Raw genomic sequence first — 27,765 nt, forward strand, 5'->3', positions numbered from 1 at the left:
ATATTGATTCAATTTATCTTTTTAAATGCTCGTTATATAAATAAGTCAACGACTTGAAATATGTTCTTTAGGTTAAAGTCAACACTATTTTTATACGTCCTATCAAACAACCCCAAGTATCATAAATTTTGTTGGTGAGCCAAACAAGCCCTAAAAGTTTTGGACTTTGATTTGAATCGGGTCGGGTCTTTTGTAATAAGAGGTATATGAGTGGAGTTAAGCCCAGTGAAGAGTACAAAACCCTGCCCTCTTCTTCTTCTTCTTCTTCGTTGCATCACTTCAGTCCTCGCTGCTGTAATTTGCTTGTAAGAAAAAAGGAATGAGTAGTTGGAGGAGTTTGCTCTTGCGACTCGGCGAGAAGTGCCCTGAGTACGCCGGAAATGCAGATTTCAAAGATCAAATAGTCAGTACATCCATCTTCTATGTTGTAACGGATTTCCCAATTCAAACGGTTTGAAATTCTCATCCTTTTTTTGGTATTGCAGGATGCATGCCATAGTTTGGTTCGCCGAGAAATAGAGCATTCTGGGGACGATGTTTTCCCAGTAAGAACATTATCCTGTTTGTTAATACTCCTTGTTGTTTTTGTTGTTGGTATTGAGAAAGCTCATGTGAGTTAATTGGCTCAACCCCAATTGTGCTCACATGTTAGAAAGTATGAGCACACTGGTTCACCCTGCTCCCACTTAGCAGAGCGAGTGAGATGCACCTAACCCATACTTCACCTTTTGTGTACTTACTACTCAACCAATGCCCTGAGGACGACTGCTTTCTGGATTATTGTTGTTGTTGTGTATGTATGAAGCACGATCCTAGTTTCCGACTCATTTCCCTTTCCCCTTTGTAATTTCACTTAATGTATTAAATTGAGCATGTTATCTTAGTAGCATGGGGCAAAACACTTATACTTTAGACGACATGCTGGTAGGTGAGACGGGAGTTCAAAAAGGTTTCTCCTTCGTGTAATGACCAAATGTGATGTGCCCTTAGAAAAGAAAAGAAAATTGTCTGTGTGTCCCAAAAGAGATGTCCGCATGAACTTTTAGTTCCTTCTCCATAGGCATGTTATATGTGAAATGTTCTTGATCAGATAGAAGGCTATTATCCTGTTGGTTATCATTGGGTCAAATAATAGTTAGATATTGATGTAAAAATGTGGAAGTTGGATTCAATGCTACTGAAACTGCAGATGAGGTCCAGAGTCACTGCTTCAATATATTTAGAGCAATTGCGTTTCAGAATGTCTGGTTTCAAAATTTAAGCATCTTCTTCACTAACATAAAAACTAAACTTCGGATTAGTTTCTTATGTGTGATAAACTAAACTTATAAAATTGTCAACTCGTCCCCCACTTGGCAGATCTACCAGTTCTGATAAATTTCAAATGGATACTTTTTACCTGTCAAACAAAAAATTTAGTTCTGATAATTTTCTTGGCATATTGACCTGTCTTTATAATCAGTGCTTTTGGCATTGTCTTTTCATTGGGGTGTATATATATAATGTAGTTGTAGATTTTGGCTTTCTGGCTCTCTTAAATGCGTCCCATTACTCGCTTTATTGAAGAGTCATCCCCCTCTCCAACTTATCATTACCTTAGAGTTCCCTTACAGTAAAAGCTTTGCACTATTGCCATCATTAATCAAGAGTTATCCAGTTTGTGCTTACAAGGAGGCTTAGTGTTATACTATTGAATTGTATGCTGAATTATGTACTTTATTTCCCTATACCTTGGCAGTTCCTTCTTCAGTGTGCTGAGCAATTGCCTCACAAGATACCTCTGTATGGAACACTGGTAAGTTATCATACATCGCTCTTTTCTAGTTTGAGCTCTGTTTAGCGCATGTTTTTTCTTCTTGATCCTTGTTTTTATCCTCTTGACTATCTTCTTCACATACTTATGAATGTATATGCGGTGATGCCATACATAGACAATTGATAGTCAATTATATTCTTAAAAGCAACATTGGTTCAGCATTTCACAGTTGAAGCTCAAGAAAAATGTGCAGCTGATACAGTTATCGAAACATTTTTCCAGCAAGCCTCAAGGTTCTTTTAGAAATATATATTTTGATTCTGCGAATCAGGAATAGACACACTGTAGATGAATCAGGAAAATGATTCAATGGGAAAATATGATTTTTTAATGAAGTAAGAATATTATTAACAAAAGGGTGTTAACTAGGCCGTATACTAGAAGTATTGTTTTGGCAAGAAATTCTATGCATAATTAGATAATCAACATCTTTTTTTGGCAAGAAATTGTATACATGTTAGGGGAAGTGAGTCTCAAAGTACTGTTTCCACACTACCTATGACCCCAAAAACTCACCCTACTCCCCTCACCCACCCAAAAAGATATATTCCCGTTGAACTCTTGCCGTCCTTTTAAAATAGTCCTCCATAGGCCACAACCGTTGGGGAGTGGGGCATGTTTAGTCCTCTCGAACCCCCCTCCAAAGCCCCATACTTCTCCGTAATTTCTCCAAAAAGCATTTACCTCTACCCCAAATCTTTATAACCACTTTCCTAGAAGTGCCTTGTCATAGATTCAATTTCCCTAACATGTATAGAATTTCTTGCCACATATACACTTTCCTAGAAGTGCCACTGTAACGTGGAAGGCCTGAATGTTCTTCAACCCTCGTCCTTTACAATATCCCAGAACTGCTGAATGAATGCTAGAGTGAAACAATCAGGTCCAGAGCTTTATCTCCCATATAACTGTCGATCACCTCCTTCACCTCCTCTTCTCCATCACTCTTTCTAGTCACCCCTCTTCTCTTCCCCTATTTGATTAAATTCTAAATCCCCCAATCTAAGCCTCCATTCTGATTCCGCCTCCTCCTCCTGAAAGGGAAAATATGATCTAGTACCACACTCAATGTTAGTGTCAGTTACCTTTTTTCCCTTCAAATATGAATGGAGATCACAAGGTGGGGGATTGGCCCCCTCCGTCTAGGCGGAAGCTTGGTGGGGATCGGACCCCCACCATCACGATTACCATGTTGCCTTTGCCCTTATTTCCCCAGGCAATCTTTATGTTTTATTACTATATTTCTTATCTACAAAGAATCTGTATAGGTTCATTTATTTATTTGGCTACTCTCACATCAGGGCTTGTGCTGAGCAGGAGTCTATATTTTTATTCAGTGTAGGGCTATTTGAAATTTAAAGAACTACTTGTATTATGATTCCTCTTAGTTGTCTTACAAGTCAAGATTATTGGGTGTGGGAAAGAGATGGTTTTCAAGTAGAGTTATAAGGATATATAAGATTCATACAATTGACTTAAGTAGCTTTGGGTGGGGTATATTTGGTTAATATAATTGCACTATCAATTCATTTATTGGGATATTTTACATTTCATGGTTATTATTTTCGCTTATTAATTGTTCTTGTGTTTCCTTTTTACTTTTTTATAAATGTTCTGTTATTTTCTTTTCCCTCCTCTTCTCTGCATTTACCACTTCTGTCCATCTGCAGATAGGTCTTTTGAATTTGGAAAACGAGGAATTTGTCAGTAAATTAGTGGAGAGCACTCAAATTAATTTACAGGTCAGCAAGCTCCAATATTTGGTTATTCTTGAGCATTGGGAATAGTGGTCTTGCTTTTTTTTTTTTTGGAAGAAGATTATTTTTTGTAATAAATGAAAGTGACACTTATATTGATTTTGCATCTTTAAACTCCTTATCTGTTATTGCATACAGCTTAAGTCTTGTTACCCTGGGGTTATCTGCTACATTATTGTTTTTTTACACTATAAAAATCAACTTGCCAGACACATCTAGATTCATTTGTTTAATTTTCTTCTTGCTGTTTCACTAATAATGCAGCAAAATGGTGCTTAAATATTTAGAATATGGTACACAAAGACATATCCAGGATATGCAATCTTTGAGTTCCTTTAGTAATCTCAAATTGATTCACGATGATAACTGGGTTCAGAATTAAATATTTATACATTTTTAGTGGATGTTTTAATACATATACAGTGTATGGGTAAAAGCTACTGGGTTACCCCTAGTTTTGAGCTTAGAGAGTCTTTTGCTTATATGCCTTTGGTATTTCCATCTTCTTTGTTGAAGAAGTGGTGTGAGAGGAGTTAAAGGAAGTTCCATCAATGTTAGTTTTGCAGTCAAATTTGTAACATGGGTTTGTATTACTCTGGATGAGGTGTCCTTTTGACAATTGCTGTTTTCCCTTCGTTTCAGGATGCGTTGGAGACTGGACAGTGCAACAAGATCCGTATATTGATGAGGTTTTTGACTGTTTTGGTATGTTCTAGGAATCTGCTACTTTTGCTGCTCTGATGTTATACTCCAACTAAGAGTCCTCTAAAGTTTTTCTATTCTGATCTTTATTGAGTTTGAAAACTAAGTGGTCTGAGAGCAGGGTGTTTGGTAGCCTTTTGGTTAAGGTATGGAGATATTTGGTAAAGAATGTAATTATGCGTAAAGTACATTTACCAAAGTTTTATCATCTATGATTCCGATCTTTGTGGGTGAAATTATCCAAGCATTCAAAACATTCGTCAAGACCAAGTTCATTCATAACCATAATTTGCATCCTTCTCTCTCTCTCTCTGTAACTTTGTTATGATTTTACTCTATCAGTTAGGATTGAGTGCGACATTCGAACATCAAAGTGACCTTTTTCTTTTTGGATTAGAGTCGCCCATGAAATTATTATCATCAAATTGAGTTCATTCACTTCTTTACCCAGTTTCTGCTTAACCTGAAACCTTGCATAACATTTGCTTGTATCCTCACAGACAATTTTGAGTATGGTCTGATGTCGCGAGTTAATTGGTAGTTGTTAGTGAAGTTAATATATTGTTTGTGTTGTTAGATGTGCAGCAAAGTTATCCAACCGAGTGCATTAGTGGTTATTTTTGAAAGTTTATTATCATCAGCAGCGACTACTGTGGACGAAGAAAAAGGAATTCCCTCTTGGCAAGCACGTGCTGACTTCTATATTACTTGTATTTTATCGTGCCTTCCTTGGGGTGGTGCTGAACTTGTTGAGGTAATAATATGCACTTGATCAAAATGCCAAACCTTTACAATTCTTGCCTGCAATTGGGTGACATGTTTTTTTTTTCCTGCTCGTACTTTTTCTGGTTGTTTTCTTTTCTTTCACGAGCCGGGGCGGAAAAAATATGGATCTTAGAGATTCATCATAGCAAAGCCTCTTTGCTGGTTTACTGTACCCAAAATTGTAACTAAGCTTGGGGAAAAAAGGAATCTGAAGATTGCAAACAAGTAAAAATGCTCCCAGGCACTAGTTTCGAGACAATCTTCTGACGTCCCTTCTGGACTTCGGAGGTTTTTCTTTTCTCCGGTGGACTTCTTCCACCGGAATACTACTCTTTTTTTTTTTTTCTTTCTTTCTCGTTCTTTCTTTCTCTCTTTTTTTTTTTTTTTAAACTCCATTGCTGTTCAGATGGACAACAGAGTTTATTTCAGATCTGGGGGGAAGTCTTACGACATCACGGAGTCTAGATCAAAAGCTGAAGTATGGTATGACTGGGTTGAAGATGCTAGGCATCACATGAGGAGAATGGTTCTTAGCAGGGGAGCACTCGGTTGGGTCTGCAAAAGGCTAACAGAGGCTTCAGGGATCAGAGGGAAAGCAGCCAAGTCATGGAGATGCAGGGATTTCTCAACGAACTTCTTTATAGCTTTGAAATTCAATCAATACGGGAGATACCTGTCTCTAATTTCAGTTAAAGGTAGTGACAGAGCAGTTATTATACTCCCAGAAAGTGCATTCAATGAGGGGTGGGGAAAGTTAGCTAAGAAGATAGAAGCATTCATTAATAGGGGTATAAAACAAACAAAAGCATTTAAATTATCAGGGGAGGCAGACTATGCTGCTAACAAGGGGGGAAGGAGTTATAGAGACGTTTTGCAGAAAAGTAAATGGATCAGAATTGAAACAGAGCTAGCAGAAGAAGGCAGCATGTTGCAAGCTCGAGTCCAATTAGAAGACGAAGACCTATTGGCACGTTGTCTAGTGGGGAAATTTTTTGGAGAAGATGATACACCCACTAGAAATGATGTAAGAAGATGGGCTCAACAGACTTGGAATGGAGCGCATGGAGTCCAAGTCTATGATATGAATGGAATTTTATTTCTTTTTGAATTCCAGTCCAGTAAAGCAGCAGAACACGTTTTGATGGGTGACTGGAGAAGACAAGGGAGCAGATTAAAGCTTCAATGGTGGTCGCCGACCATTGGGGCTTTCCCAATAACCCATGAGTTCGAATGGTTTTGGATTCGAGTTCTAGGGTTGCCTCTACATCTCTGGTCCAGGCCAATAATGAAGGAAATTGGAGATCGGTGTGGCGGCTGGATAGAGACAGAAGAAGAAACCGATCTCAAAAATCATCTCCGTTGGGCTAGGATTCGTGTCAAAGGTCCGGCAAAAAAAATTCCGGCATCCATCGAGATCGCCGATGAGGAGAACATCTTCTCTCTACCTATATGGGTAGAATCGCCGGTGACTTTTCGTAAGAAGTACGATGAGGGAGCGTGTACAAGTAAGGAAAGAGACGAGGGTGGGTATCGAGGGAGGAACCCATCAGATCTGTCTAGGTGCAGAGATATTCATAGGTCTGAAAAGCTGCCTGTTAAACCTAACAGAGAAGAAAAGGTTTTTTTTGGTGAAAGAAGTCACGTGGGTGAAAAAGTCATAAAGGGGGCCACTTCAAAACAAATAGAGGGCCACTTGGTTTTAAACCCTGGCCCAAGTCATTTGGGCATGTTAAAAGCCCAATTTTCAAAAGACTGCCCGACAGAACCTGAACCTTTTATTTGCGATGTAAATCGCTGGGAAAAAAATCATGAAATTATATACTCCTCAACTGATCAGAATCTGATGGAAGAAACAAAGGTGAAAGATTCAATTAGCAATTATATACAATCGAAAGTCAACACACAGGTGAATGCTGAAGAATCTCCACAAATTTCGGAAGAGCCAAATGAAGAAGAAGCTGAGTTATATGGGCAGAATAGTTCAAAACAAATCACAATTCTGGGTGACCCAACACCCATTCAATGTGATGCTTCGGAATGCAGCAAAGAAGTCGAAGGCAAGGCAACAGAATGGGTACAGAAAAATCTGTTGAGGCTAAGCAAAGAGTTTGGAGTAGCTTTCGAGGGGTGCACAGAGGAAGCTTTCAATTTACTTTTGAAAATTGACCAGAGGAGGCTCAAAGAGTTAACAAAAATAGACCCCATCTCGGGGACATGTGAGAATCAGATGGTGCCCAAAGAAGTAAGGAATCTTATCTTTGATGTAAATTACAAAGATAAAGAGTCCAGGAGTGCAACAAGGAGTAGAGGGAGAAATGCAACCTCACATTTATCATGAAGCTAAAAATATTTTCATGGAATGTGAGGGGGCTCAACATGGATACCAAGAGGAATCTGGTAAGAAGTAGAATACAACAAGAGGGGGTGGACATAATAGTGTTGGTGGAGACGAAACTTAGGGGGGAGGTAGGGGAGTATGTGCAGCAGTTGGGGGGAAACAGATGGATGGGAGGAATGTGGATGGAATCTTTAGGTAGTAAGGGGGGTATCTTGATAATGTGGGACAAAAGAAATTGGAAAGGGGAACCAGTAGAAAGAGGAAACCAAAGCATTACCTGCAGTTTCAGTGGTTTAAATCAAGACCTCATCTGGTTCATCACTGCAGTATATGCATCATGCGATGGGAGGGAGAGAAAGGAACTGTGGGAGGAGTTGGGTGCAATGAGGAGCTTCTGTGAAGGGCCATGGGTGGTATGTGGGGATTTCAACACCACAAGGTTTCCATCTGAAAAGACCAATTGTAGCAGAATTTCCGAGGCTATGTCTGATTTCTCCAGTTGCATCAATGAATTGGAACTTGTGGATCCCCCTTTATTTGGGGGACCCTACACATGGAGAGGAGGGGAAAATCAGAAAAATGCTTCAAGAATCGACAAATTCCTGTACTCTTTTCCTTGGGATGAAATGTTCACCCAAATTAGACAAAGTACTTTACCTAGTTTGGGGTCTGATCATAATCCAATAGTACTGATCTATGGGGATGAGGTTTTCAAAAAATCATATTTCAAGTTTGAGAAGTGGTGGTTAAATGTGGAGGGCTTTCGAGACAAAGTTAAGGAGTGGTGGGGTTCCTTTAATGTGACCGGCAGTCCTGACTTTATACTAGCCTCAAAATTGAGCTTCTTAAAAAAGAAGCTCAAAGAATGGAGCAAAGAAAATAGAGGCAACTGGAGGGTCAGAAAAGAACACCTACTGGAACAAATTGGCAGGTGGGAAAACATTCAAGTGCACAGAACATTAACAGATGATGAGCAACTTTTGAAAGCTCATATAGCAATGGAGTATGAGGAAGTAGCTAGAAATGAGGAAATCCATTGGAGACAAAGATCCAGAATTCAGTGGATAAAGAATGGAGATAAGAACACCAAGTTCTTCCACAGAATGGCGACATCCCACAAAAGAAACAATACTATAGAATCCTTAGTGATTAATGGAGAAGAGTCTTCAGATCCTGTTGCAATCAGAAATGAAATTGTGGATTTTTATCAGATTTTGTACAAGGAGACAGAAAGTTGGAGACCATCTTTGAACATCTTAGATGTTCAAACAATCACAGAAGAAGAACAAATTTTGTTGTCTAGAGGCTTTGAGGAGGAAGAAGTTTTGGAAGGAATAAAACAGTGTGCTGTTGATAAAGCACCTGGACCAGATGGCTATACAATGGCTTTCTTCAGTGTTTTTTGGGAAACTATCAAAGACGATGTGATGCAAACCTTCCACAAATTTCATGCTCATCAAAAGTTTGAAAAGAGTTTTAATGCCACTTTTGTAGCTTTAATTCCAAAGAAGGTGGGGGCAAATGAGCTAAAGGATTTTAGACCTATCAGCTTGATCACAGGGGTATACAAGATCATAGCTAAGGTGCTGGCAGAAAGGTTAAAAAAGGTGATCAGTAAGCTAATAAACAAGCATCAAATGGCCTTTATCAAAGGAAGGCAAATCATAGATGCTGCACTTCTAGCTAGTGAGTGCATTGATTCTAGAATTAGAGGTGGAATCCCTGGACTGATGTGCAAGCTAGACATTGAGAAGGCATATGACCATTTGAACTGGGAGTTTCTAATCAATGTCCTAAGGCAGATGGGGTTTGGGTGGAGATGGTTAAGCTGGATGAATTTCTGCATTAAAACCACGCGGTTCTCCATACTTGTAAATGGAGAACCAGTTGGGTTTTTTCCAGCAGAAAGAGGCCTGAGACAAGGGGACCCACTATCCCCTTTTCTATTTATCTTAGCCATGGAAGGTTTGGACAGATTGATGAGAGTTGCTTCTCAGAATAACTGGATAAGGGGCTTTTCCATAAAGAACAGGGTAAACGATACAATTGAACTAACACATCTTTTGTATGCAGATGACACATTGGTATTCTGTGAAGCTGAGCAGGAACAAATTTGCTACTTAAGAGTGATCCTGGTGGTCTTTGAGGCTTGCTCAGGATTGAAAGTAAACTGGAGAAAGAGTAGCATTTTTCCAATTAAGGAAGTGCAACAGATTGAGGATCTTGCAAGCATCTTGAAGTGCAAGATAGAGAAGCTCCCAACAGTTTACCTTGGGATGCCTTTGGGTTCTGAGCACAAAGCAGGAAAAATTTGGGATGGCATTATTGAGAAAACAGAGAAGAAATTGGCTATATGGAAATCTCAATACCTATCTCTGGGAGGTAGAGTTACATTAATTAACTCAGTTCTGGATTCTTTACCCACTTATGTGATGTCCCTTTTTCCTATTCCTAGTAGCATAGTGAAGGTTTTAGATGCACTCAGAAGGAACTTCTTATGGCAAGGGAACAAGATAGAAAAGGGGTTCAACCTGGTGAAATGGCCTGTAGTACAACAAAGCAAGGAAAATGGGGGGCTGGGAGTGAGAAATTTAAAAGTTCATAACATGAGCCTCCTCTCAAAATGGTTGTGGAGATATAATCAGGAGGAGCAGGCTCTATGGAAAGAGATAATAAACCACAAATATGGGCAAGAGGATTTGTGGTGCACTAGTGAAGTTAATGAAACTTATGGAGTTGGGGTGTGGAGGACCATCAGAAACCTTTGGGAGAGTCTAAACAACAACTCAAAAATTGTGGTGGGTAGAGGAGACAAAACAAAGTTCTGGCTAGATGATTGGTGTGGAAATGGGATTTTGAGGGATTTGTTCCCTATTCTTTTCTCAATATGCACAAATACCAACAGCAAGATAGAGGAGATGTGGTCACCACAAGGTTGGAGTATAATATTTAGAAGACTGCTAAATGACTGGGAGATTGATGGAATGGTGGAGTGTTTGGGCTTGATTGGTGGATTCCCAGGTACTACTCTAGAGCCAGACAGATTAGCATGGGGACATCACAAAGATGGGGTATTTTCAGTGAATAGATTATACAACTGGGGACTTAAAAGATGTGCAGGAAGATCCATTGGACCTTGGAACACAATATGGAAAAGTGTGGCTCCTGCCAAGGTGAAGTGTTTCACTTGGTTGGTTGCTAGGAAAAAATGTTTGACTCATGAGGCAATGCAGAAGAGGGGCATCAACATAGTATCCAGATGCCTCCTTTGTAAAGAAGCTCTGGAGACTAACAAACACTTATTCATGCACTGTAAGGTAACTGCTCAGGTGTGGGCTCTGTTTACAAGCATAGCCAATGAATATTGGACTATGCCTGAACACACCTCTGACCTTCTTAGCTGCTGGATCAAAAGGGGAGGCAGCAAAAGTCAGAAAAGATGGTGGAGAACAATTCCAGCATGTATATGGTGGATTATATGGAAAGAAAGGAATCAGAGAATTTTTGAAGGAAAGGAGTGTACAATACAGAAGATCAAATGGAAAGTAATTACTTCTTTAGGTTTTTGGTGTAAAGAACAGGATATAGAAGAGGAGATCCAATTAGTGGACTTCATAGGATCTCTGTAAGTATTTCTTTTTAGTCTTTTCCTTTTGTTGTAACAGTTTTTTTTTTGGAGGTGGCCAGCCCTTAATGCTGAGGAATATAAAAAGTTACCAATTTCAAAAAAAAAAAATTGTAACTAAGCTTGAACTGCACATATTGGGGTTGGCAGATTGGCAATATGAATAGGAACTAGGGAACTTTATCCATAAAAGGAGTTAGGTAAAAGATTTATGGCAGTATCCCAAGTAGATTGAGATTGAGGCTTACTTGATTGATCTCAAAGTTAAGACATCTGTTAAAAGGTGTGAAGTGTGGGAATATATTTCTATTTCTGTTGCTTACACTTGTAAGTTCATCACACATACATTTTTTTTTTGGAAATAGTAAAGATTTTATTACACATTGAATTAGGGTTATATTGCTGCATACTTGTAGATGCCTGAAGTCACGATCATGAAGGCTTTAAGGCTTGTGCCTCAGCTTATTTTGTATATTATTATTATTGGTGTTGTGGTTGTTGTTGTTGTTGTTGTTCTTCTTCTTCTTCTTCTTCTTCTTATTATTATTATTATTATTATTATTATTATTTTTATTACTGTTGGTATTATTATTACTATTTTGATGATAGCTGAGATATCCCCAAGGTAAGTGGCGCACAGTTCAAAACTCGGTGGATAATGAGCCTGCCCCTCCTTGCTTCTCCACCTTTATCTGTTACAGGTTTTGAACCGTGACACTTGCCTAATTCACAAATCATGTGTGTGCTCTTACCACTAGACCAAAAACCAGGAGTTTTTGTATTATTTCATTGTCTTTTGCTTGGTTCTTTCCGGCAAATTATTTTTTTGTTACGAAGACTTAAGCCTGAGGAGTAAGTCAAAGTGTCTTGAAGATTGTCAACCATTTTTGTTTTTGTGCATTCACAGGAATTTATGTATTTTAGAGGTCTGTATAAATTTTCTGGTTTGTGGTTCTCTTTTAGTTGTGTAATGTGCCAATTTTCTTCTATTCCTTTACTAAATCATATGTTTGCTTTCTTCTCATTTACTTCATCTTTCTCAGCTAACGCTGAATTACCTACCTCTCATGTCGATTTTCAGCAAGTTCCTGAGGAGATTGAAAGGGTTATGGTTGGAGTAGAAGCCTATTTAAGTATTCGAAGACGTGTGTCTGACGCTGGGGTTTCTGTCTTTGAGGATATTGAAGAAACCAATAATGTTGTCAATGAGAAGGTATATATTTGTAATAGATGTGAAAATCTTTTTATATTATACTAGCTTGTGTCTTTGCACTGTCTGTTTTTTTTTTCTTTCTTTAAAGACCTTCAACATCATATTGCCTATGTTTTCAATCATGGCACTAGTATCATAGAGACAAGAGTTCAAGATTAGTGGGTGATGAATTTATTATCTATATACTTGTCCCTCAAACAAGTATATAGATATACTTATTATCAATATAAATATGTAAATTCTTTATTTCATCTTCTTCTGTAGTTTCTGCTTCAATTTCGTTTTACTTACTTTAAGCAAATATGAACCCTTTCAACATATCCCCACTGTAATCAACTCTTCCTCTATGAATTGACCATACTAAATGAGTCTTCTGCCCTTCTCTAAAATGATTGATCCAAAAGCTACTTTATTGGACAAAGTGATGATGCCTTGTTGTAAATCTTTTCTATTTGGGATTTAAAAAATGCAGGAACTGTGAATGTTTTCATACTAGCTTCATTCCTTATGAATAAAACCCTGTTATCCTCTTGAAAATAAATCACCTTCTCATGTCTTTCTAAAGAAAAGAACTTAGGAATAAGGTGAAAACTTTGCGAATGTGACTCATTGGTGTTCACAAGTGGTTTTTTCTGACAAGTTTCACTCCTCATGAATAAGATCCTGCTTAATCATTTTGAAAATAAATTACCTTTTCCTTCTTCCAAAGCAAACAATTAAAGAAAAAACAATGAATTGAAGGATAGAAAGTGTGAACTTTGGAGCCATGCCCTAGTGGTGTGCACTGGATTGACACTGTTATCTGAAAAGGAAATTACTGAAAAAGAGCATGATTGAATGTGTATGATGTGGTGGCTGATTGTTGTCAGTGGCCAGTTTGAGTACAACTTGAATCAATGTGTAGCCTTGGGTTTGGTGTCTCTACTTCCAAGCATATAACACAGATAGTTTCCTTTGTGGTTCTTGATGGTTTTTCTCATATTATCATTGGATGGACTCGAGTGATAGAAATTGCTTAACATGTGAGATTCTCCAGGTGCTTTTCAATCAAAGTAGTTTGTTGCACCCCCCCATCCTTCCTCATCATTTATATGCCTATGTTGCAATGTTTGTACTATTAAGAGTTGAGATATTTGATCTACAGGATTTCTTGGAGGACTTGTGGTCTCGAGTTCAAGATCTTTCTAATAGAGGGTGGAAACTTGATAGTGGTATTCTTACTTCTTATTTATCTTAAATTTGTTTTAATCCTTTCCTCTGTCAACATTACAAATTTTTCCTCTATTAATAAAGAAAAGCTGTCTTTTGTCTGCTCCAAAGAAGGCAAAGCACTCGCCTAAGAATGGGTGGGAAAATTAATGGCGATGAATCATCCATTGCTATTTTTCCTTAAATAACAAATTAACAACCATACCTTTAAACTCCTCTAGGGATGTAAAATGAGCTAAGCTGAGAAACCATCTTTGATGGAGCAGAATATTGTGTTTGAGAGATGTGTTTTCCGTAGATTGGAAGCCAAATGGCCAGTGATTGCTGTCCTAATCCTATGAGATGAGAGGACTTCGGGTTAACTCTTGGATAGATATTATAATTTTCTTTCTGTTGAAAGGAGAGATTATGATGTCCCTATTCCCTATTCCAATAAGTGTGGTCAAGAAGTTGGACCGATTAAGAAGAAATTTTCTTTGGTTTGGGAACAAGGAGGTAAAGGGGTATCATTTGGTAGAATGGAAGACTGCACAATTACACAAGGAGGCTGGTGGTTTAGGAGTCAGGAATCTGAAACTGCAGAATGATTGCTTGCTCATGAAATGGTTATGGAGATTAAATGGAAATGATCATGCTCTATGGAAGGAGGTAATCCTGAATAAGTATGGCCAGACAGAGCAATGGTGTACCAATGCAGTATCAACCACCTACGAAACATGGGTATGGAGATCTATAAGGAATCTTTGGCCTAGACTAGTAAAGAATTCATGTTATGAGGTGGGTGCTGGGAACAAAATACTATTTTGGAAGGACCTATGGATTGGACAAGAAGTTTTAATGCAAGTTTTCCCTGATCTGGCCAATATATGCACTAACCTTGAGGATACAGTGGCTGATAGCTGGTCCCCACAGGGATGGAACTTCTTCTTCAGGAGGCATCTTAATGACTGGGAAGTAGGCAGGTTTGTGGAGCTATTGCAGATGATTGATGGTTTCAAAGGCACTACTGTAGAGGATGACACTTTTAGATGGAAACATGATAAGGATGGCAAGTTCTCTGTAGGTAGAATTTATAGGAAAGAGGTATCCTGGATGCCTGAAAACAAAATAGGCCCTTGGAAGCATGTATGGAAAAGTATGGCTCCTACTAAGGTCAAGTGCTTTGCTTGGTTAGTAATCAGGAAAGCTTGCCTCACTCGTGAGATCCTGCAGAAAAAGGGATTGCCAATTGTGTCCAGATGCATGTTATGTAGTGACGCTAGAGAGACAAATAATCATTTGTTCCTCCATTGTAAAGTCACATCTCAGCTTTGGACTATGTTTCTCAGTTTAACAGAGACAAAATGGTCAATGCCAGAGCACACAGCAGACTTGTTAAGTTGCTGGATTAGGAGAGGAGGAAGCAAGACACAGTAGAAGTGGTGGAGAATAATCCCACACTGTATCTGGTGGACTATCTGGAGGGAGAGGAATGGAAGAAACTTTGAAGATAGATTCAACAACATTCAGAAAATCAAAGAGAGCTGCATAACAACTTTCTACTTTTGGTGTAAAGAACATTGTATAGAAAATGTTGAACAATTAGTAGATCTTTTAGGATTACTGTAATTAGTTTCTCGTTCTAGCTTGTTACTACCTTTTTGGAGGTCTCCAGCATACCTTAATGCTGAGGAATACAACATTACCAGTTTAAAAAAAATAAAAAAATTTGGTCTTGAGAGGAGACGTTAGGATTTCAGTCTTGGAATTTCTTCTACACTCCTAAAAAGGTAGTTCAGTGCACGAAACATCCTGTGTTCGCACAACGTCCAGGAAAAGGCAGCATCCCAAGGGATTGTGATGTAGGCAACTTACCCTGGGACAAGAACCGTGACTCGCGGGTCACACAGAGACAATTTTAACATTGCTACTCACCTCCTTCAATATATTTATTGATATTCATTTTCGAGGTAACTGAACCCCAACATCTGCTGCATATCTACTGATTCTTTTACTTTTTTTGAGCTCGATATGAAGATCAAGTAGGATTGGAACTTTATATTTGAAAGAGAGTAGACGAGGCCTATATTGGTTTTGCGATCCTTTTGAGCATATCATGGGTGTTAGAATGTCTCACATTGGTGAGGGAATATGTTATTGTATTTGTCTCCTTATATGTCATGGACAGTCCTCACTTCATGTGCTAGTTTTTGAGATTGAGTTAGCTACAAGGTGAATTTCTTTACAGTGGGGTTTAGCTCATGTTACATTCATATTTGGGCCTTCTTGAGCTTGGGGTTGGTAGCTGGGCCAAGCTGTGCCCAAGTAGCTTGCTGTATAACCTTGGTTCACATGTACCCCTACTCCCGTCACCTAGGGAAAAATGTAAAATTTTGTGAATAGGGGTAATTATCCAATCCTTATTCCTTCTTTCAATTAAATTTGACACTATGTTCCCTTGATTGTTTGGTAGGTCATGCCTTGTCAATTAGTGTTTTATCAGATTAATCATTAATGGAAGTTCTAGTATTATGCTAATAATTTGATGTTGGTGGTTTTCAACTAACTGTGGATAAAAAATGCATATAACTTGATTTTCACACTTTCTGTTGCTTAAATAGGAAATTTCTTATATTTGCTTGTATGTAGTCTAGAGTTTGTATATATTAAGTTAATGGAAGTTCTAGTATTGTGCTAGATGAATTTGATAGTGGTGGTTACATTGGCTTTCAACTAACTGTGGATAAAATTTGCATATACCTCTGTTATATAGCTTTTCATTTCTAAAATGAGACAAATATGAATTGTATGTAGCCTTGAGTGTTTCTCTGATAAAGTTGTAATTGAAGTGATATGAAGCATGAATTATGCTGAATAAAGATCTAATGGAATAACTGATCAATAGCGTTAGTGAGTGTTAAGCCCACTTGAAGAGGAAGGTTCTAGTGATTTGGTAGTTTGATCCTTTTAGATCTTTCTCTTTTTTAGTTCAGAGGACATCACTTCCTTTGATCTTTTTTTTCATTCAAGAGTTTGGACATGATAAACATAGTTTGTTATAGCACTATCTATTGTCTGCCTGACAGTAGCCTGTTACTTGTTCTAGATTTCACCCTGAAGAAGTTAGCTTTTTATCTGCCTTTCCTCTTCTCACCTTTAGTTTATGCCAAGAAGCTGAAAGTGATTAGTTTCTCTGAAAATGGATGTGAACATGAATGATCAATTTTTTGTACCAAATAGGTTTTTGATTGCAATTTGGTTCTTGTATGGAGTTTCAAGTTTATTCTTTTAAAAAATTGGAGAGATGGACTTGAAACCGATACTATGCTATTGTTTTTCCTGGATTGTGCAATTTGACTTTTTAAAGTCAAGTGTGAACTTTGTCTTCTGCATTTCTGGACTGTTTTGAGCGCTTTCTCTTTATGCATGTCTTTGCAATTCGTTTTTCTCTTTCCCATTTTTAATTTAATGTTAAAAGTGTGGCATTTTATCTTGTCTTGAAGTTCATTTCTTTTTTATTTGGAAAAAAACTAGTTCCCAGACTGCACCTATCTTTTGAGGCACAGCTGGTTGCTGGTAAGTCTCATGATTTATCTCCAGTAAGCTGCCCTGAGCAACCAGGTCCTCCCGGAGCTTTATCTGGAATTGCCTTCGGTAGACAAAAGCACGAAGCTGAGTTAAAATATCCTCAAAGGATAAGGAGGCTAAATATATTTCCTTCAAATAAAACTGAGGTAATTGATTAGTTTATGTTTTGTTAATTGAATTGATCCTAGCATATGAAAGCATGGTGGCTGATCCATTGATAGAGGTTTCGATTTGCATGTATCCAGATGTGTTAGATATGGAGTATGTTCTTATTTTGTTGTATTTTTTGTCTTGTTGTTTGTGCCTGCCAGTTCTCCCTAGAATCTCCCCTCCCTCTTTCATCCTCCTCTCAGGAAATCTTCCTCCAATTGTTGCAATATATCAGTGTATATTGTGTGATTGAAGGGATTTACTTGGCCTTACAGCTATAGAGCCTGCATGTTGGAGTTTAGTCAACACTAGTTGGTTTCTATGAACAGCTTGGCTGCTGAGGATACATTGTTCAAGGGCTGAACTTAATTTTTGGGGATGCGTTACTCTCACTAGTTATTTCTACTTGCTGATCTTGCCTTCTATTTTTGTTTTGAATGGCAGGATCTTCAACCCATTGATCGCTTTGTTGTGGAAGAGTATTTGTTGGATGTGCTTTTCTTCTTGAATGGATGGTTTGTTAACTTTCCCAATTTTGGTTCCACTAATTTTAAGTAGGATTTCTGTTTCAGTTCATTGTATTTGGGTGTAGCGTTTAAGGTTAGAGGTGCGCTTGTGTATATATGCTGTACCTAGTTGCTATGTGCTTTTGTAGTATATGCTGAACTCAATGATTTTTCTTATTCCTTTTCTTTTCGGTTGGTGCAAGCTAGTCGAAAGGAATGTGCTGCATACATGGTTGGACTGCCTGTACCGTTCAGATATGAATATCTTATGGCTGAGACAATATTCTCTCAGGTAAGAACTGTTGCGGTTGCTTATAGAAGAAAGATTTGTTGTAGGTGGTGGTATTAGAGAATATTAAACTTCAGCAATGCTATTTTCCTTCCTTTCTTGGTCACTTATTGCCATAGCTCCTAGACCCCCTATCCCCCCTCTCCCTCCCTTTTAGAACCTGTTTGGATTTGCTTATTTTAGGTGCTTTTAAGCCAGAATAGCTTTTAAGCGGTTTTGTAGTGTTTGTATAAGATAAAAAAGTGTTTTTAAGCACTTGTTTTTAAGCTAAAAGCATAGGTTAGGATTCCTAACTTATGCCTTATACTTGTAAGCCATAAGCTATAAGCCCATCCAAACAGACTCTTATATATATATATAGGTAACTCCTGAATTTTCTCCCTAGTGACAAACCCAGATAAATAACCGGTAATGCAATCATCTTTCTCTCCGTATGCTTGCTAATTCATGAATATTTCACACATTTCAACTGGTTTTGTATATAAATGTTAAGTCTTGCACCACCTTGATCCAAAATAATGTCCTAAACAAATATTGAAGCTTTCTTACCTATGGTACACAAGAAATTCATGGTTCATTAACAAATAATTGCGATATAACCATTCTTCCTCCTCTTCTGCTCACCTGCACATACCCTACAGGAAAACTAGTGCCTCCATCACAATAAAAAGAATAGCAACAGAGATGACCACCAACTCCGTGCACCTCGACTAGTTCCAAGGGGTATTTCACGTCCCAAAATACCCTTATACGCGACTGGCACCCAACTAGCACTACCCGCTAGGCGTACCAGTTCATACCATGCACTTAAAATTTAGTCAAGACTCAATCAAAATAAATGCAAGTTTCAACACTCCAATAATTAAATACTAATAATTAATGATCCCAATTGTTCCATATGTATTTACGAATAATAATAATAAAATGAAGGAACAAAACTCTAGCTCAAGATCCCACACTAGACCATAGAGCATCTAAAAAATTACAGAGAGACTCAAAGTCGGTGTGCAGTTATAAACAAATGGTATAACTCCTTTTTGGGAGCCTCCTTGAACAACCTGGAGGCTCACCTCAACAACTGGATCAACTCTAACGAACTCATCTACTTCTAGCTTCATCCTCAATAACAACATATGCATGGACATACCCCTCATCTTTGCCATTTAGAGATGATATACCCCTCGTTATAAAAGTGGGTCACATATATCCCTATCGTTACAAAAATGGCTCACATATACCCCTACCATTACAAAAGTGAAAAAATTAGTCTTTCTAAAAAAACATCTGCATGGACATGCAGGTACTACCTAAGTACCAAATGAAATACAAATGCTATCAGTTTAAAAAAAAAAACATCTGCATGTCCATGCAGGTAAGTAGTTAGTTATACGTAAATATAACCCAGTAAGATCCTCGACCAGCCACTTTAGATACACAAATACACTCTGCACAGGAATTTTATCATTATATAATGGGAAAAAGGACAAATATACCCCTGAACTACCGAAAATGGTATGCGTATACCCTTCATTACTTTGGAGACACCAAAGTCCTTGCCATCCAAAAAGTGGAGCACTTATATCCTTCACACTAACGGACGGACACGTGGCACCATCTCAGTAATTTGCTCGATTTTTATTTTATTTTTACTCAAAAACTAAAAACCCACCCATTTATATCCTAACCCACTTAAGACCCGAATTAACAAACCCTAACCACACGTATTCTCAAATTAATCATTCACTCGACTTCAGTTCATCTAGTTGACTCGTCGCCATGTCCGACCACCAGCGAACTCAGAAGGACGATCCTTCATGCTTAATTACAACTCCAAAATGAACTCCAAATTGCCTCGGAGTTTCTCTCCAATTGGCTCACCTTTCTCTCCCGTAACCTCTGTCGCTCCTGCACTCAAACAATCTCTGATTGAATTGTGTAGTTCATATACTGATTTATACTCACAATTTGGATAAAGTTTCCAGCTTTTATGTGCTCTGCTCTTTTTGTTGGATGAGATAGCGTGTTACTTCAGATTAGTTTATTTGTTTGATTTTTTATTGAAATTTTGTAAAAAAGATGTTTCTTGGGTTTACTTAGTCCTGAAGAACAGTAGAATAGATGCACAATTTTCACGGCCAGTAGGCGGATCGAATATAGCCAGATTTACATATGAATTAGAATAAGCTGAATGGAGAAGACCACAAAGACCAGTGTTCAGGGAAGCGTGAAGCGGAAACAAGCGATAAGGCCCCGCTTCACGCTTTAAGCGATGAAGCGCTCGCTTTAAGCGATGAAGCACTCACACACTCATTATAGTCTGTGAAGTGTAGAAGGCTCGCATCGCTTCGCTTCATCGCTTAAAGCGATGAAGCGCTCGCTTTCCTGAACACTGACAAAGACAAACAGAATTTGGGGCTTTCCAGATTTTGAGAATTTTGTAGATATAAATTAAGTGGTCAAGAAAGCTGTCGTGTTTGTACCAGCACTCGTCGGCGCCAATGGAACGGCAATAAGGTTGGGAAGATCTTTGTCGATTGATTTGAATTCTCCGCGGAGAAAAGGACGAGATGATTCCAAAAGGGAATGGAGATATGGGTTTTCAGTAGGAGAAAGAGAACTCAGTGATGAAGGTGTTTTTCTTTTTGCTTGGTTGAACAACAATGGAGGATGCAAGTATGGAGGAAGAAGGAGGATATGGTGGCTATATGAAGAAGGATAAGAGTAGTAGTTTGGGTAGTACTAGGGTGTTAGTGAATGGGCGGGTTAGATAATTATTTGGGTGGGTCTTTTTAATTTGGGTGGGTTTAAATTAAGTGAATAATTGGGTAGATGCACAAGATGGTGCCACGTGTCCGTCTGTTAGTTTGAAGGATATAAATGCTCCATTTTTTGGATGGCAAGGACTTTGGTGTCTCAAAAATATAACGAAGGGTATACGCATACCATTTTCGATAGTTTCGAAGTTACCTATTTCAATAAAAATAATATATTAATATCCAACAAGGTCCAAATAATTATTTATCAAGAATACTATTCATTCAACACAATCCACACTAAAGACTTGTCACAATGACAGTTAAAACAATGAATCAACACTATGAGTTCCTGACAACATATACAGTGTGCCAATTCTTAGAACTCTTTAGTCACATTAGAAGAAAAAAGTGGTGAAAATGGTGTTGTTTTCTTTCTGTTTTTTAGAGGATTGCTGTAAGACTCACATAATCCCATGCATTATTTTTTCGGACTGAACATTTTGAATTTCAAGTGCATATATATGCTTTTCATACCGGATCAAAGTGAGATATCCTTCTTATGCTTCCTGGAAGTTATAGTGAATATTTTAGTCACTGGGGTCTGGTGTCCAGTATATCTGCTTGGAACTTTATTTGCTGCACATTTGGATTAATGAATACTTGTTAGTTGTTATAGCCATGACTTTCTCATCTATTGCTTTCGGAAGAGAAATATATGTAATTGCTGAACAAATACCTTTTTTATTTGAACTGGTAAAAGTTAATTGCTGCAGGTATACTTGCTATAGGCTATTGGTTTTATACCTACAGACCTTAACTCTGCCATCCACCTGGACTGGCAGAGTTTAACCTACAGTTAGGATGAAGAACATGTATTTATTTTATTCTCTTAAGGGGCTAAGTTTTACATAACCTTAACAGCACAGAAGTTGTGGAACCTTATTATTGATAGTGTGTGTTCTCAGTTTACCTTTTGTTCCTTGGGATGTTCCTTATTTCATCATTGATGCACGATAACTTTACGGGAGCTTCTTCTTCATCTCTCCTGATATCTTTTAAATCTTGCAGCTTCTCTTGTTGCCACAACCGCCCTTCAGACCGATATATTACACATTGGTTATCATTGATTTATGCAAGGTAATCCGCTAACTTTTTAGAATTGTAAGCTAATTACATATATGTTTCATAAAATTCCTATCAACTGCTGTGGAGCTCAAAATTTCCACTTGAAGATATTTCCACTAACTAGTCCTCATGGTTGTGTGTTTCTCATTTTAGGCTCTGCCAGGGGCCTTTCCGGCAGTAATAGCTGGAGCTGTCCGTGCTCTTTTTGATAAAATAACAGATCTAGACATGGAATGCCGGACACGTCTTATCCTTTGGTTCTCACATCATTTGTAAGTTGAAATGCTACAGTTGTGAGAGATGTTCCATTATTCTCAGCAAGCTCTTGTTGTTAACAGTTAGGCCAGTAATGGCTCATTGTTTTTATGAAGAGTTTACTTGATGTTGCTCAAGTGGCATATTATTGCTACTTATTGGTGTTTTTAGCTTATTTGTGGTACTGGGTTGTCTGTTCATGAACTTCTTGTTGGTGTTAATTCTGAATTAACCGCAACCTTCTACCTTTTTGATGTTGAAGTGTGTGATGATCTTAGAGGAAATGATCACACGTTCAACATGGTACATTGCTAGATCTATTCCAATTCATGGTTTGCTCGATGTTATGCCCCATATTATATCATCCACGCTCTAGATGTCCAGTCTTGGGTGTGCAAGGGGGTGTTGAAGTCCCACATCGGTTGCGAGTTAGATAATTGATCTCCTTATATAGTGTTGGGCAGTCATCACCTTTTGAGCTTGCTTAGGGTGTTTAGTTAGTCCTGGGATCTATTTTTTAACATGGTATTAGAGTAGGTAGAGGTTCTGGGTTCGAATATCACTACCAGGCACCAGCCATCAGAAAACAGAGAGAATCTCCATGTGCTTGACTCATGAAAAAGAATCAAGCCCACAAGTGAGGGTCTGAGGGGGCATGCTGAAGACATTATTAGATATATAAAACTATGCTCTCACAACTTAAGCATTTAGATGTGATAGACACACTCTTTAAGAATTGAGTTGTGTTTGTGTACAAACAGTGAGATCACTCTGTTTGAAATTGTGTTGCAGGTCAAACTTTCAATTTATCTGGCCATGGGAAGAATGGGCGTATGTGTTAGATCTCCCAAAATGGGCCCCACAACGTGTGTTTGTTCAAGAAGTTTTGGAAAGGGAAGTCCGTCTTTCATATTGGGACAAAATCAAGCAGGTATCTGGTTACTAGTGGAAAATACCAGCTTATTTTTATTTTTTTTGAAAATGGTAGTGGGGAAAGTACCAGCTTATTGCAGATTGGTTTTGAGTTAATTTTGTCATTAAAGTTTCTCAAATGAGTTATAACACTCTAATGGGGTGCTGTACTTATATTTGACCAATGACCACCTATCTCAAGTTCAACGTTTGGCACTTAAGTTATTTCCATGGCAATTGTATTAATTTTTCGTTTTGAAAGAATTTCACCAACTTGTAACAGCTAGGACGAATCTATATTTTTTCTCTTCAATTCTTTCTATTTAACTTCTATGAATTGACATTTTTATCCTTGGCATTCTTGGCGGAAAGCTGGAAGTTTTTCCCTGTAGAATAAGTGGATTTGAGAAGTACTTTGAACACTTGTATCAGCCAGAAAAGAGGACATACAATAAAGCTTAAAAAGTTCCCTTAATGGGTTTATAATATTATTTAAACACATTATTTCTTTCACATGGTTTATAATTTTCCATTAACTTTGTTTCTCCACTCTTCAAAGCAATAAAGCTTAAAATCAATTTGAAATGCTGTAAGACAAATGAATCAGTTTGCTAGGTATTAAATTCCCTTTTTTTGGGTGGGGTGTGGGGGTGTCAATATGCAAGCTTTGATATTCATTTTTGTTTAACCTGTAAACATATGAAGTTTATAGCTAAAAGCAATATTGCATGAGTTTAGGTAGATGTTGGCATGATTTTACAACATTTCTTTTAGGTGATTTAGACAAAAGTGGACAAGATTCACTCAAAGATAAAATGGGTTGCTCAAATAAATCCTAAGACTGAATTGCATAAAGGAATAATGAATAATGTGTACTGTGTGATACTACTGTTACTTCTATGAGTATCAATTTAGAAGCAGATATACTGTAAGTTAAAGTTGAAGGTTTTTGCTTTTATTCGGGCTGCTAATTGAAGTACTACATGAACATGTTCTCTAAGAAAATATTTTTATATAATCTTTAATTTTACCTTTATATATCATTAGATAATTTTTAGATGGAGTAAACACTAGAAATAAGTTAGTGATGTTGTCTCCTTTTTTTTGGGAAGACTTTATAATCTATTTCCTTACGTTTCTTTTAGTGCAATTCATATATTTCTTCTTTATTTCATTTTCTATAGAGCATTGAGAATGCCCCTGCTTTGGAGGAGTTACTTCCACCAAGAGGTGGACCACAATTTAAATATAATGCGGAAGATGGTACTGATCCAACTGAGCGTGCACTTTCTTTAGAACTTAAGGACATGGTGAAAGGTAGGAAAACTGCCCGGGAAATGATTTCCTGGGTAGAAGAAAATGTTTTTCCAGCCCATGGGTTTGATATTACCCTTGGAGTTGTTGTTCAAACACTTCTCGACATCGGATCAAAAAGCTTTACTCATTTGATTACTGTCTTGGAGAGATATGGCCAAGTCATTGCAAAGATGTGTACTGATGATGATCAACAAGTTAAGTTGATTATGGAAGTAAGTTCTTACTGGCAAAACAGTGCTCAAATGACAGCTATTGCCATTGACCGGATGATGAGTTATCGGCTTATATCTAATTTGGCCATAGTGAGATGGGTTTTCTCTCCACTGAATCTTGATCGATTTCATGTTTCTGACAGTCCATGGGAGGTAAATCACCTGATTTAACTAGTGCGAAGTCATTTACTTACAGGCATATTTATTTTCATTTTCCTTTTGAAAACTCAGTGTATGTTCTCTTTCTAAAACTTACCCACATACTTTTGCATTGATGTGCTTTGTAAGCTCTCGTGTGTAAGTAATACATACCCCTCCAACTTGCACAGATCTTCCTTTTACATGCCGTCAATACATGAACGACATTATACACATATATTTGTAGCAAGTACCCAATGGTTTTACCTTGGACACTTTTAAGCTTGGAAGTGCATGACACGCCTCATTACGTTTAAAAAAATCTAAAAAGCACTCCCTTGCTCGTAAGTTTATTAGTTACAATCCAAATTAGTTTTCTTGCAAAATTACCATCTTCCTATCTCTACCACTACCACTCTTCTCCTCCATCTGATTCTCCCTGTCACAGCCTCCACCAGCAATAAAACAACCATCTTCTAAATATACCACCATTCCTTGCTCTACAATAGTTACGTCGCCTCTTCTGGGTCTGAACCTCCCACGCTTACAACAGATATAAGTTTTCTTTTTGTTATTGTATGTTGAAGATTCGCTCTTACGTCTGGTCATGCCACCTATTGCAGTAGAAAAATAATATGGTCAAAAGGCTTATCTTGATTTTGTCTTCACAGTTGGATTCATTTCTATGGTTCTTTGTTTATGTGGGTTTCTGGTCTGAAAGAGTGAATAGATGTCAATAAAAACATTGGAGGTATTTTGTCTTTTCTTGAATTGGAGGATGTGATCCAGGTTTTGGTGGTGGTACAGGCTCGGGAGAAAGGTATGGAGAAGGGTGTGGAGCTGGGAGTAGGTGGAGGTGCTGGGTGGGATGTTGTTGGTGGAGTAGATGTAGACCACTTGATCAAAAATAAGAAAATGAAAAAGGTTTAGGCCATTTGATCAAAAATTTGAACTGTTGAATTTGTCTCAGATTTTTTAAATTTTAGTCCTTCAGACACTAGAAGTTTTGGGAATAAATGCACCTGCTATGTGGTGAAATTGTGGGGTATTAGCTATGGATTTTTCAAATTATGGTGTATATAAGGTTTGACCATGTATTTAGGTGTGCAAAAGGAAATTCCCCAAATTTGTATGGGGACAGGGGGTGGGGGAATCTTATGAATTAACCCTCAGTTGTAAGTTGGAACTCTTTGGGCTCAATGTTTTTATCCTTTCCCCTTTTTTTTCCCTTTTTTTATAAATGGAAACCTGTAATTTGTTGTCTTGCCTGATTATTGTGATACGCCGTTGGGCTCCCTCTGCATTGCTGGTTTCTTTTCTTCCCCTCTCCAACACTACTTCCGGCGTTGTTATGATCTCGTTTGAGTTAAGAACCATGATTTAGTGTTTTGTGGCTGTAGATCCTCAGGAATGCTGTCAGTAAGACGTATAATCGGATTTCTGATCTAAGGAAAGAGATTTCATCCCTTGAGAGAGGTGTTGTCTTGGCAGAGAGAGCTGCATCTAGAGCCGGAGAAGAGTTAGAATCTGCTGAGTCTAAGCTGAGTGTCATAGATGGGGAACCTGTTCTTGGTGAAAACCCTGTAAGAATAAAACGGCTGAAATCATGTGCTGAAAAAGCAAAAGAAGAGGAGGTATCTGTTCGTGAATCTTTAGAAGCAAAGGAAGCTCTTCTTGCTCGAGCAGTTGATGAAATTGAGGTATTTTATGTTGGCCATGAATATAGATAAATTAAAATTGACTTGTATCAACTTGTATCATATCTGAATATCTTGGATCTGGAATGAGGGCCCAAGTGCTGACAAAAATATATTTACAGGCTTTGTTTCTTTCACTGTATAAAAGCTTCTTGACTGCTTTAGCGGAACCCCTTCATGATGCATCCAGAGATGGAACCTTGCGGCCCTCTGGTCATGCAGATGATATGACCATTGACCTTGAAGATTCTTCAGTAATGGAGTTAGACAAGGATGACGAACGACCAAAGAAAAGGTGGTGTATCCATTATTTACTCTTCATTCTGATGCTATTAGGACGAGATTTTATCTCATGTTCTTTCTTCTGGTTTCCTTTGTCCTTGATGATTTTTAAATTATATTTCTCTTTTATGTGGGCGAGTTACAGCCATCCTAATGGGAGCGGAGAAAGAAAGGGCTATAATCTTGATGAAAAACAGCAATGGTGTTTAACAACTCTGGGTTACCTCAAGGCCTTCACTAGGCAATATGCTTCAGAGGTAATTACTCATTTACTTGTCATGTAGCAATTACAATATCTGACCTATTTCTGCCTATGTTGCTTAGACTCTTAAAAAGTGTTGATGGACGTTTGTCGGATCCTCCAAAAACTGTGTATTTGTGGAGGATCCGAGTAACATAGATGATACCAGCTACGACTACTTTTGTCAGCCAAAGTGATGTGTGAGCCCTTTTTTTGTGAAAAAAGTGCCTAAGTTGTGGTGAAGAGTGAAAAATAACCCATTTTTGTAAAGAAAAATGCCTAAAGTTTTGATGAAGAGTGAAGAATAAGGAGGGAGTTCAACCTCTCAACTACTTGAAAGAATCCAAAACTGCAGCTACTTAAAGTGTGAACTACTTTCATTCTGCAACTTCATGCAACCTAACTGTTACAATTTCTTATCCTGGTCTTTGTTTAATTTGTTTGTCGATGTACAGATATGGCAGCATATTGAGAAGTTGGATGCAGAGGTACTAACTGAAGATACTCATCCTCTGGTTCGAAAAGCTATATACTGTGGCCTGCGAAGACCTCTGGAGGAATGATTTATAACTTTGTCAGTTTCTTTTTATTTTCTACTTTTGCTTGTTCCTGATTTGTTTTGTTGGTGTATCATGAGTAATAGATTTTGTTATGTAGATTAGATGTTCAATGTAAAAGTAGTTGGAGCAAAAGCAAACAACAGTAGTAAGAATTGTGCTTTATTCAGAAATTTGTTTCGTTTTATGATATTGAAACTGATTCACCCCTATGTCTTTGCATATTGGGATCTTCATTCAAATGTAAGAACCCTAAATTTTATTAATTTGATGAAATCATAACATAGTATGAAACAGTGCCTACAAGTAAATAAAGTACTTGTAAGATTAAAAGGC

At 37.9% G+C, this 27,765-nt stretch overlaps 1 protein-coding gene across 1 annotated transcript; it reads left to right on the top strand.

Moving 5' to 3' along the window:
- Positions 1 to 233: 233 nt before the first annotated feature.
- LOC125821262 (nuclear cap-binding protein subunit 1) lies at positions 234 to 27,602 on the top strand. The gene is made up of 19 exons (XM_049500680.1): positions 234 to 403; positions 486 to 545; positions 1,739 to 1,795; positions 3,487 to 3,558; positions 4,216 to 4,278; positions 4,853 to 5,029; positions 12,085 to 12,216; positions 13,361 to 13,427; positions 16,939 to 17,138; positions 17,587 to 17,657; positions 17,856 to 17,940; positions 21,762 to 21,830; positions 21,972 to 22,090; positions 22,866 to 23,004; positions 24,170 to 24,667; positions 26,053 to 26,352; positions 26,472 to 26,644; positions 26,777 to 26,888; positions 27,328 to 27,602. Exons 1-19 carry the CDS (start codon positions 320 to 322, stop codon positions 27,433 to 27,435), a joined length of 2,586 nt encoding a protein of 861 aa, XP_049356637.1. The 5' UTR covers positions 234 to 319; the 3' UTR covers positions 27,436 to 27,602.
- Positions 27,603 to 27,765: the final 163 nt, after the last annotated feature.

This window comes from Solanum verrucosum, unplaced genomic scaffold (assembly GCF_900185275.1).
Source record: "Solanum verrucosum unplaced genomic scaffold, falcon-dt-bn FXZP01000222.1, whole genome shotgun sequence".
Classification (NCBI taxonomy): domain Eukaryota; kingdom Viridiplantae; phylum Streptophyta; class Magnoliopsida; order Solanales; family Solanaceae; genus Solanum; species Solanum verrucosum.

Coding starts and splice junctions, on each gene's coding strand:
- LOC125821262 (XM_049500680.1), top strand. CDS start 320: ATGAGTAGTTGGAGGAGTTTGCTCTTGCGACTCGGCGAGAAGTGCCCT. Junction 21,831..21,971: donor TTATCATTGATTTATGCAAG/GTAATCCGCTAA, acceptor TTCTCATTTTAG/GCTCTGCCAGGGGCCTTTCC. Junction 26,645..26,776: donor GACGAACGACCAAAGAAAAG/GTGGTGTATCCA, acceptor GGCGAGTTACAG/CCATCCTAATGGGAGCGGAG.